The sequence below is a fragment of the Cryptomeria japonica genome, chromosome 2, assembly GCF_030272615.1.
Source record: "Cryptomeria japonica chromosome 2, Sugi_1.0, whole genome shotgun sequence".
NCBI lineage: Eukaryota > Viridiplantae > Streptophyta > Pinopsida > Cupressales > Cupressaceae > Cryptomeria > Cryptomeria japonica.
Window position 1 is genome coordinate 447,891,920 of NC_081406.1, and position 12,373 is coordinate 447,904,292.

Genomic DNA, 12,373 nt, shown 5'->3' on the forward strand with positions numbered 1-12,373 from the left:
AATATTCAATTGTGAACAAGTAAAATCAATTGCACATTTTTATTGTCAATTGCGAACAAATCGATTGGCAATTGCAAATTAGAAATTTTTCGCACTTCCAGACATCAAAGAAAAAATTGGAAAAGACCAACAAGAATGTGCATAATTTTTTAAAGACTCACCATGCCACCAGAATCAGGAGGTCTCTGATATGATTGCACTCACTAAAACAAGTACAGTCTTGCTTTGTGACCTGCCATCTCTAATATGATTTTTAATTTATAATTAATATAGTTAATTTTTGCTCAAACAAAAACATACAATTCATTATGTGAGCAATATGTCCAAAGTTCTCTATGAAATAAATCTAAATGACAACAAACAAGCTTTTATACTTGCAATAAAACAACCTTCGACACATAATCATTAAAATTTGTCTCTACCTAAAATTGTAGTTGTAAGCTAGATATTGCCAAAACAGTGGCTTGCTAATCTTTTATTGCAGCTAAACAAATGCATTTTGTTGAATTCTACCCCACATAAAAGACTCAAAAAATTGCCATCAAGAAATATAAAGCATTGCAACTGTCGAATATGATTTGATAAGCTTTCTCAAATATTGAACTACCACTAGAAAACTCCTTGCCTCAATCACAATGAAAGTCTTCAATCACTTCAAAATGACTTTCACTTTTACTAAATTCCTAACAATGGTTGGATCCCTGTCTGATAAATTTTGATCTCAGTGTAGACACCTAAAAATGTCTCATTGATCCTACACTAATTATTCATTTATTTAATCAAGTAATTCTTTAATTATTTGATTAAATTAATTATTTCTTCTAATCATCACCCTTCATCACTTCTGATTATTCTATTTCTATTCTCAAATCATTTAATCAGTTAACCCTCTTCTAAATATTAATTAAATATTATTTATTTAATTAATTATGACTTATTCCTTAGTTAAATAATCTTTATCATTTAAATAAACTCATTTCAAATGTTTAAATAATTTCATCTAAATTATTTAAACATCTAAATTAACCCTCTTCTAAATATTAATTAAATATTATTTATTTATTTAATTAATTATGACTTATTCCTTAGTTAAATAATCTTTATCATTTAAAAAAACTCATTTCTAATGTTTAAATAATTTAAAATGGTAATATCTCCTTGGTTTTGTTGAAACTCTCAAAAGGCTTCAAAAGATAGGTCCATGTTGTTGCATGAAAAATTAAAATGGTAAGGTTGTGTTTTGTACGTGGCATGTAGCATCAACATTATTCTTGAGAGAGCTTGAGTTCTTTTTGTTTTCTTTCTACAAGCTTTCTTGCTGTAACAGATTCATCTTGGCAGCCAACATTATTCCAAGTCTTCATCGAGGATTCTGATGGAGAAAATCTTGCAATTATTTCATTGCTTCACCAGTACTTCACATATTGTTCATCTGAGATAATATGCACTTTCAGTGATTCTTCAGTTTTCAAGAGTTGGTAAGCCATTCAGGGTTTCTCACATGAAGAAGTCTCAGTCAAAGCCACGCATTAGTCTATGCCTTGCATGCGTGCATTTTAGAAAATAGAGAAAGGGGGTCTTGATGAGTTTGGAGTTGTTCTCTCATGGGTAAAAGAAGAAAAACTTTTATTCCAATTTTGTATTTTTCAAAGTTTGTTTTGTTTTCAAATAGCATTCATTCTGGAATAATACAAAGCACCCACAAAAGACTTTCATGAAGAGAGTAGAAGTCATAGTCACATCATATAACAGTCTTATTAGGCATACCGCATATGTAAAACATAAGAAAGATCCATCACTAAGAGCTATGAATGTTGTTCTGTAGCGAAACCTAAGAGTAGTCATCAGCAAGGATACAACAAATACCAGTATGGACAGTTAAGGAGTCAAAGATACTAAGGCAGTCTGTAAAAGAAAAATCTATGAATGGGTATAATGAAGAGATAGGTGCCATATTCATGAATGATGATTAGGAGCTTGTCTTAGCCATTAGACAAGGGTTTTAATAGTGAGAAGATTGTGGGGCTGAGTTCATAACAATCATATGTTTTAGCAGTCAAAAGCCTCATGACATGGATTAAGATCAAAATGTTGTGGGCAGGGAATGCAAAGTTATGGCAAGGAGATCAAAGACATGGATCTCAATGCAAGGAATGGTATTAGAATTGTGTGTTCAGTTCATTTATAGTCATAATGAAGAAAATAGAGTGAGCAAAAGAGAGAGAATAGAGGCAACAAACTGTGACATTGAATCACAGCCACAACATGAATCAGCATGAGCACTCCAAGGAGTAGCATAGAAAGACCTTAATGCAGCTACAGTGAGCAGCATTCCTAAAGGAAAGATAGTGCTACAAGCTTAAATGCAGTCTCGGCCCTATAACAGTCACCATGCAAGTCACAAAAGATACAGATCAAAGAGCATATAGAGGTGAGCTACATTGACAATAGTAGTAATGAACAATGACTTTTTCACAGTGAAATGACAGATAAAGATGAAAGAAAGCAATAACATCTAGCATGAAAAGGTAAAAAAAATATGGAGGACAATGATAAATGCAATGACAATCACAAGTAATAATAGAATCAGGCATCTTGAACAGAGCAGCAGTCAAAGGAGCAAAATTAGTGGCAAAGATAAGAGGAATCGATGAGGATTTTTTAGAGAGACATTAATAATATCAGCACCAACCATCCTTGATCAAGAATGACAATGAGTCTACCAAAAGCAGTTTCATTGTCAATACAACAAGACACAAATCTCTGTCAAAACAAGGAAAACAGTGAAAACAGAGAAAAAGACAGAAATCATAAATAGACTTTGCCACTATAGACATAGTGGAAGGCTACAATCACAACATTTACAACATGGGCCAAAGAACAGTGACAAAACCTTGGGGAATTTCTTCGCAAGCTCAAATCCAAATTCAGTGGTGATCATTCAAAGAGGGCACTATTGAGAATCCATCACAGTCATCATACAAGCCCAGATAATAAGTTGCATTCAAATCTATTGTTGAGTTGTTGTTAAAGTCTGGTAATAAGAAAAGACATAGGCCTGTGAACATAGTTTGATTAGTAAAATAGTGCAACGATTGTAAACCCCATGATAAAGAGAAGACCTATGACAGAGAAATAACAATGGGCATAGAGATAGCCTGATAGAGAGATAAATGTAGTCTCAAAAGAAATAGTGTAGAGAAGATGCAATGAATCTTCATAATACAGTTTCATGACAATCAGGGACAGTAAGACAAAGGAAAGGTCACTAATATAAATACTGATTGCAAATCATAGTGAATGGAAAAAGGGACATTCCTAGAAGACAAGAACTTGTATCCACAAGATTACAAGTCATCCAAAGAACATCATGAATAGTCACCATCAAATACAAGGAAGGAGAATGTGCAGGCATCAATGAAAGACCAGATTGCATCCATTTACGAGGATAGTCAGAACAACTTATATGCCCAAGAAAGTCTGCTACAATGAACAGAGGAAAGGACAGTCAAAAGCTTTATGTTCACAGTCATCTTTGAAAAGTTAAATCAAATAGTGAAATAACAGAGCAAAGGCCAAGATGTAGTTAAATACAGTATTTTGCAATCCAATAATGATTTTAAATAAGAGCCACAGAGGTTATAATGGAAAGAAGACAGTCACGGAAGAGTCATTGACAAAAGAAATCAGTGAGCAGGTCCTTTGCTCCAAGCAATGACTTAAGAGCAGTATACAGATTAAAAACCAGAGGTCTCTGTCGACAAACGAAGGGCAAGATGAGAGAGTTCATTGCCTCAATATTATTCTCAAAGATAAGGGTGTGAGCTAATGTAATAATGATAGCCTAACGAAAGTGCAGAGGTATAGGACCTAATTAATACATTAGATTGTTCCTTTGTTTTTGAGATCGTGTAGAACTTTTTAGACTCATCAATGCGTTGAAAAGAAAGATCATCAATCAAACTGTTATAAGAATCAGTTCAGAATCAGTTGAGAGAGAAAAGGTGAAGTTAGAAGATCATGTGCAGGTGTGACCCTAAAATTAAGGAGTTTTGAAGTAGTTTCCAGTAGTTCAAGGCCAGCTAAGATCCCACATGGATGCATCATTAGTCAAGAGGCATTTTGGACCCACCTACACTCAATTTTCAGCAGTTATAGGAACTTTCTTGCATGCTTCTTTGTCAAATTCGACCTAGGAGGCTAATCACATGCAATTTGGAGATAGAAACAAGGTGGAAGCAACTAGTTCATCTTCAGTTCTACAAGGCACAGCAGCTCAGCTTCAAGTTTTTCTCAAGACTTCTTCTATAAGTCTTTTTCTTCTCTTCATTTTTGAGTTCTTTTTTTTTCGTGCTTACACAATAGAGAAAGAATTGTGGCTCATTTTCATTTCAGTATTCAAACAACGTAACAACAAATCTTTATCCAGTATTCAATAAAGATAGCAGATTCTATCTCAACATATCTTGTTTCTATATTGTCAGATGAATGATTTGATTAAAATATTGTGATTTGTCATTAAAAGCCTTTATTTTATGTCTCATCTTTGCTTTGTGAAACAAGAATTTCATAGCAAGTTCAGGTCATGTGTTGTGCTTATCTGATTTTCAATAAATTGTATGTTGTAAAAACTTATTTTCCTTCAGAAAAACATTGAAATATTCAAACCTTCACATGAAACATTGTTAAATTTCATGATCTTGAATTGTGAGTCAGATTTTAAGTCTTCTGAAGCTAATAGAAGGTTTAGGACAGCAAGTGCTATAAATCCATTTTGGTGCAATCACCTCATGTTAACTATAGGATTTCATTTTCACTATTCTCTCAACTAATAGTTTTAGGAAGTTTTATAAAGGACATCAGCCCTTCATCTGGAGGATGATTTTTTATTATAGGCAACCCACAGGCCTGGTAATCATCCCATGTTTCACAGGATTGTTGAATTTCATACTTAGCATTCAAGGTCCAAAAGCTTTTACAAAAACTCCCAAAAACTTCCTCGTTTCTCCCATAAATGCTCCACAGAAAAAAAAATAAAAAGTACACACCAAAAATGGGCAAACCCCACATAGCCAATTCACAAATCAAAGAAGAACTGGAAATTATTTTAGACACATTATGGAGGCAACACAATTTTTCCACATTCAAAATTCAGGTTACAGGTCACCTTATAGGAAGCTAATCTAGTAACAAGGACCTATATATCAATCTTCATACATAGTGAAAGTATCCCTCCAGATAACGCAATAACATTTAGACTAATTCCTAGTTTAGAGTTGAGAAAGAGCTCAAATTGAAATGACCATATTCAAAACAGTGCTCAAAAATGTCAACAAGTGAGTTTGTATTTCCCAATATTTTTAATAAATAAGAAGTCAACAACCACAAGTATATATTAGATGGACCCATCAATAGTTATTGATTGATTACACATTAAAGTAGTAAAACTTAGACCTACACTCAAATTCACAAACTCAAATTGTATTACATTAAATAGTCCCTTAGGCAACACTCTGATATTAAGATTTCATCACCAAGTGTAACAGTTAAAACTCGCAGAAATGGTGCCTACTCCCTATTTCAAGCTATAATAAAGCATTACTTATAGTAGAACAAAACAAAACAATAGAAATAGAACCCAGTTTAGGACTTCCACTTTATTGTGGAAAACTTGAGACTTCTCTAATTCACTTTTTAAGACTCGTGCTTTATGAAAAATTATAAAGAACTCCAGATAAATTCCCCCAGAGAATTTCATTGCCTCTTTTTGGTAGTCTATCAAAATAACGATGTGGACTTGAAATAATGTTCTGGAAATAATAAGTGGACTAAAAGATTTGGCAAAGTTCAAGAAACCATTGTTTTCAACACACTCTAGTCTCTCCATAAACACGCCGTAAATGACAATATCAAGATTTCAAACCATACTTTAACAACAAACATTAGTGAACATGTGAAAATTGATATAAGGGCATTGAATTGTAAAACCTAAGGCCAAACCTCAGTCCAATCAACTCAGTTAAGATGCTTCTTAAGGTGTGCTTGTGTCGTAACCAAGCATTATCTGCTATCCTCTCAATGGATATGCAATCAAATGAGGACTCACAAATCATTTGTTCCTACAAGAGAAAAAATCCTTGAGTGGGCTAAGCCTCAACGGTTTTTTTTGACAAAATATTGTAATTAGCCTCAAATTATCTAGAGTCGTTGAAATTTAAAGTTACCCTAATCATCTGTGAAACAAACAACCACCCAATTAAAGTATTTGAGAAGGATTTGAGCCCTGTGAGAGGAGAGATTTAGTACCGAGCCCCAATTCAAATCCAAAGCAATGCATTGGTTGCTCTAGAAGAAATTGGTACCAGTGTTGTAGAGGAGATCATGGCCAATGGCTGCATCACTGGTGATTGAATCAATGGCCTTGTCAATTGCCTCACTGGTATCTTCTTCCCAATCTTAAGAAGAGATGACAATACAGATTGAAGAAGTGGAGCATGGAGCTTTGTAGGTATGTTGTCCTATTCTACTCTTCATCACAGTAATATAATTACATTGTGATTCATGGAAGAAAACTAATATCTTTGAGTTGCTAATTAGTTTTAAGCCTTCTCTTTCTAAATATTTACCCCATTTCCACCTACCAAAATTCATTTCTCATACTCAAGATATGATATAAAAAAAATGAAGCTGTTTTGGCATTTTGAAACTACAAATACCCTCAAGTTCTTACAAGTTTTGTTTCTAATCTCTATATCTCATATTGGTTGTGATTCCATTTGATTCAGTCTCCCTCAAGGGGCATGCCAGCTAGAGATCAACAACCACAACAATGTTGAAGACCATTATATTTTTAGGCTTTGCAAGTTTGAAGTGATTAAAACGAAAATTTTACATTTTGAGATCTTGTGCAATTGTGAGATAAAATTTGATAGATATCGTTGCACGTTCAAAGGCTTTGGAACTTATCATATTCTTTCAGCAATTATTATTACTAGTTAAGTGTTGCATGATTGTGTGATCCTTGCAAGGAAGAAACTAACGTGAGTGTCTGCGAGGTCAAACCTGGTTGGTATTTTGTATAAGAAACCCATCTCACAAGCATTTTTCACAGTAGCTTGTTATCTTTTTTAAGCATCTTAAATTCTGAAAGCTTTCTCGAAATCCCCATAGATTTCTAGAGGAATTATTACTCTGTTTTTAGACTTTAGAACTATCTCATTGAGATTTGGATACAAATGATTCATTCTCAAAACTGCTTTTGTTAGATGGTCCCCAAGATTGGGTTATTATCAATGCCAATTGCTTTGTTGCTAAACTAGGGTACTGGCATAGTAGGTTAGGGAGTTGGACATGGTTCAATTGATACTTGATGACATTCTGGTGGAAAGGGAGTGAGAAAGATGTACAAAGATAGAGTAAACAGAACCAAGGAGTGTTTCATGTGTAAAAATATAGTCATGTCACCATTTCCAGAGGAGAGGATTATTTTACTTAAAGGAACCCACATGATAAGGCCTCTTGGACTAATCTTAGCCACAAACACAACCACAAACGAGAAGTTATTCAAAATTCTCCAAAAATTGTCTTGTCAGTTCGGCATGATTACTAATGTAAAAGGCTTTTAGGATTCAAAAACTACCAAATTGTAGTAATCATCTAGGCTTTTAGTTCTTCCAGATTTTCTCTTACATTTTCTTTCCCTCGCTTCACTCTTCCAAACATTTACTGAGCCCTACCTTTGTGAAATTTTCACTGTAGAAATGTACAATAGAAAGCAAGGGAAGCATGAAAATGTAATATGCACCCCAGTTTGCTACCAATCTTTTTTTCCAAATTTTGCACAGTTTTTACCATAGGCAATTTGACAAACAATTCGGTAACATCCCTCAGCAAGTTTCTAATGTTTTTTCACTATTTTCCCTTGCAGTGAAAATATATTTGGTTGTTTTGTGTGCATGAACTGATGATGTTTGTATTGCAATGGCTTTAAGATTACACAAAACTTGCACCTGAAATTCAAATCATTGCAATAATACTAATAACTGACATTACAATGGTGAGATTCATGCAAGAATAGCACTAGGAAATCACTAAGATGGTCAATGAGTTTTTTACCTCATCTCTTTTAATAGCAATTAACATTAGATTTCAAAGATTTGTAACAAACTTAGTGTATTGTATAATGCAGTCTTCCTTCCAAAAAGAAAAACAAATAGGTATCCTCATTTTCTTATTTCCTCTTTCATTCATAGACTAAAAGATTGTAGCTTACAATATTGGGCAAAGCATTCATAGAAAATACTACTACCATACACTGAAGCTTAATACAGCCTTTTTCCTATGTCAAACCTCTGCAAGGTTCCATGCCACTATTTAGTTTATTCTCACATGTTCTACAACCTCCACGTTTTGACTTGGAGTCTAATTAACCCCTCCGCACAAGAGTAAATACACAAAATAGGGCATCTCTGCAAGGCACAAAGTCCCTCCTAGAAAAAAGCCCTTATCATGCATAGATTATTGCAAATAAAATCCATGCCTTACCATCTATATCCCACAAACTTCTCCAGAATTACAAGCCTAGCAAGTATTGATTTTTCTATTTCAACCAATGAACGCATGGTAGGTGAAATATTGAATGTAAGATGAACATTATAGTTCTCTGAAATTTGTTTTCCTCTGGCATGAGATTGGAAAGTTTTTTTTATGGTGTGAGACATTATTTGTATGTGGGAGGTTTCCCCCAAATAATAGCCTATCGGCTAATAAAGAAATAATACCAAATGCCCACACCCTAAAAAATAGTTATATAGAACAATAGAATTATTAACATAAACAACCAATAAATCTAGTCAAATTTGAGTGAACATTTCCACCTGAGAACTAACTTATTGCCAAACTCCAGACCAAACATTGGTCTCATTCTCACAACAGAAAAGGCCAACCCTCTCAAACCATAAAATAAAAACATGTTTGCTTACTCTTTAACAATGCTGAAAATGCATAGAAAGGCACATGAGACCAGAATAGAATAGTGGGATCTAAAGCAGTAAATATATAGATCATGTACTTCCATTTGGGAGGAAAATAATCACATAGCTTTCGTAAAAGATGGGGTTGTTGAGTCCCAACACTTCATCTGGGCTAAAGCCATGAAATAAAATCTACAAGACTCGAGAAAAGCATTTTACGCCATCCCCCCAAAAAGAGGGAATAAACCAGATGGGTATAGTTTGCTTAATCTCATTAAAGATGTCTTACAAACTACACCTTTAGGCACTTAACATGACTACAAATCAAAAGAAACATCAAAATTTGTACTCTTTCTCTACGCCCATTGCCCATTCAAATTTGGCCAACAACGATTTACTAAATATCTGGCAGCAAGAAAAAAGAAGAGGAATTAATACCAATCCACCTAGATGGAAACCAACCAAACATTTGGCAATAGCTTCTAAAGATAAAGAGAAAAAATATGAATAAAACAACTACCTTTTTTATGTGAACGTCATGACGCTTGCACCAGGCAACTGTGATTCTTGGGTCCAAGTAATTTTTCTTAGATGTTTCCAATGCTAGAGTCCTAAAATCATCCTTTCTTCTCATTCTTAGCTTCATTTTAACAATTTTAGCCTTGGTCTGTGCAATTTTTTTTTTTATTCTGCAACATGAGAAGGATAAACATTCTCATACCAAATATTCAAGCATAGACAAAAAGGAATTCATAAGTAAAAACATGATTCCATATAAAGGGCCATACCTGATAAAATTTAAGTTTCTCTTTGGCTTCCCTTCTGCATAATTTAGTGGTTGTTTCCCTTTTTTTGCGCTGATCAAATCTGTTTCAAGCTCCTTTACAAGATCCTATTTTCAATAAACCAAAATGTTAAAGATCTAAACTAAGAATGAACAAACTCTAACAATAAGATCTAAGACTCACTATCTCAAGTCTTTATATGGAAGTAAACCTAACTGATCTTCATAAATCCATACATTTTTAATAAAAGAATGAAAAAATGCAAACTCAATGCAACATCATTGTGACAGTTATAAGCACAACTGTTTGTTTGAAAGGTATTGTTCTAAAACTTGAAGTATAAAATGTGTGTTTCTAAAACTTGAAAAATACAATGTGTCAATAAATCCATACATTTTTAGTACAAGCACATCTGCTTGTTTAAGAGGTCATGTTTTAAAACTCAAAATCTACAAGGTACATTTCAAAAAATTGAAAAATACATTGTGCATGCCTTTAATATGATGCAATAAAAACAAAGACATACCACAAATGTTGTCATTTTTTCCAATATCTTGTCCATTTGAGCATTGTGTGACTTTGACTCAGAGCGCTGATGGTTACAGAGAATTGCAACCTAAACAAGAACTCGAACATTTAAGAACCATCAGACCTAAGGCTTCTCATAAAACAAAACATATAAGTAGTCAACTATGAATATTCAAAGAAACAGTCAACAACACGAATCTAGAAATTGTGAATTGTGAATGTGCACTTGCTTGTTTGTTTGCTTGCTGGTAGCCAACAATCTTTTCTAGTGCACCACTACTAGTTGTCTCTTGCAGCTGTTTAAGGACAAGAAAACAAAAGACAAAACAATCATGAGAATCATTACATTGTGCTTAGAATTAAATCACTCCACAAGGTGTACATTAAATTGAAGGATATTTTGCAAATGAAGCCCATAAGAAAGAAATCAAAGCAATCCTAAGCCATATGATGAGTATAAATATAGAAAAGATGAACACTGAGAATCAAGGCACTTCAAAAGGGAATAGATTCAAGTTTTGTGATTTTGCAAGAATTTGCAAACAATTCTATAAAGGCTTGATGCTATGATCTCAAAAATTTAAATAGCATGTAGTGCAAGAGTGATTCTATTTTGTGAAAATATATAGTCCATATCCATAATATACGAAACAATGAACTTCATTAGTGCATTTAATCGACGAATGGTGAAGCATTTGTAGACCAAAAAATACCTTTAGCATATGCCAAACCATTCATCAGGCTATGACATGTGACCTAGTGATTGAAACATGGGGAAGCAGCCATGCAAAATACTAGGGTTCAAACGTTAGAGGCCATAGGACTCTTTTTTGACTCTAGGAGCTTTGGGAATCTTAATGTAATTAAATCTGATATTCATGTACATAATTAAATCTGATCTATGTGTGTATTGGGGAGAACCATCTTTTAAGGAATGCAACACATACCAATTTCTCGAATGTGATGGAGGCATTATATGTTCTGAAGACTTTTGCTGTGAGGCCGGGCATTATTTTCTTGAGATGAGCATTGAGTATATTTGGATCCAGCTCGTCAAACAAAAAATCGCCATCCTGTTTACCTTAAGCATACAAGTACAATTTATAAGAAACATAAAAAAATTGGTTTAGCTCATATAAAAGGCATTGTACAATGCAATTTAGCATTCAACTAAAGCATGAATACCTTTTCTAAAATGATCGATAGCAATATAGACCTGTTCATCAACCTCAACCTTATTTAAGTATCGGATAGAATCTTTCCCTAGAAAGTCAAGCTGAAAGAGAAGGCCTCATCCATCAGAAGCTTTAGAAAAGCAACAACTCATGCATTTCATTAGAAAAGCAACAACTCATGCATTTCATTTGTTGTTTGTGAGATTGTTCGTAACCAATCTTAAAGCATAAGATATAAAAATTACAGTTATCATCTCACCTGTAGGATATTTGGAGGAAGTAATTTCACATTTTTCACTTTCAATGTACAACAACCAACTATATCAGCCTCATCATCATCCTATAATTCAAGAAAATAATAGAAATGTTATTCCAAAATAGTTAAATCAATTAGAGAGAACATCTACCTTTCACTTTTTATGAAAAGTTGCATAATGCTAGATTAATAATTAATCTGTACGTCTAATTATGTTCATTCACTAAATTTGACAACAAATTGCATACAGGCATACAAGTTTACTTTCTCGATTTGCTGAACCGGTGAATTTTTCTAGTATCTACATGCCAAAACTTTTCCACAAGAAAGAAAGAAAAAGCCTAAAAATAAATCAATAAAGAGTTTTTGTAGTCTTATCTAGGAATTCTTGCATGCAAAAATTTCTTCAATTGACTAATTTTTACTATGTTTACTAATTGAAACTTTGTCCAACAATTAGCCAACTCTTTAAATGAAATACAAAAATCAGATCAAATCAATCAAAATAACAAGTGGAAGAAAGAATAGGGAATAGTCTAAAGCTATGTCACATGGGGCAGTGAAATAAAAAGTGTATTAATAGAAAGAGAGAGACAACCCTAATTGTCATCTATACATCATAAGTCAAATGAGTTACTAACTTGTTGTCTACAAATT

General features: G+C 33.5%; 1 protein-coding gene across 1 annotated transcript in view; it reads right to left on the reverse strand.

Annotated features, from left to right (window-relative positions):
* Window positions 1–8,942: 8,942 nt before the first annotated feature.
* Window positions 8,943–12,373, reverse strand: part of LOC131031601 (DNA topoisomerase 1 alpha) — a 69,956-nt gene continuing 66,525 nt past the window's right edge. Inside the window, exons 10-17 of the mRNA XM_057962757.2 lie at window positions 11,720–11,800; window positions 11,471–11,561; window positions 11,233–11,366; window positions 10,516–10,581; window positions 10,284–10,373; window positions 9,761–9,864; window positions 9,493–9,661; window positions 8,943–9,377 (exon numbers count right to left, since the gene is read on the reverse strand). Coding sequence (XP_057818740.2) covers window positions 9,309–9,377; window positions 9,493–9,661; window positions 9,761–9,864; window positions 10,284–10,373; window positions 10,516–10,581; window positions 11,233–11,366; window positions 11,471–11,561; window positions 11,720–11,800 — 804 coding nt within the window. The 3' untranslated portion in view covers window positions 8,943–9,308. The remainder of the gene's footprint in view (window positions 9,378–9,492; window positions 9,662–9,760; window positions 9,865–10,283; window positions 10,374–10,515; window positions 10,582–11,232; window positions 11,367–11,470; window positions 11,562–11,719; window positions 11,801–12,373) is intronic.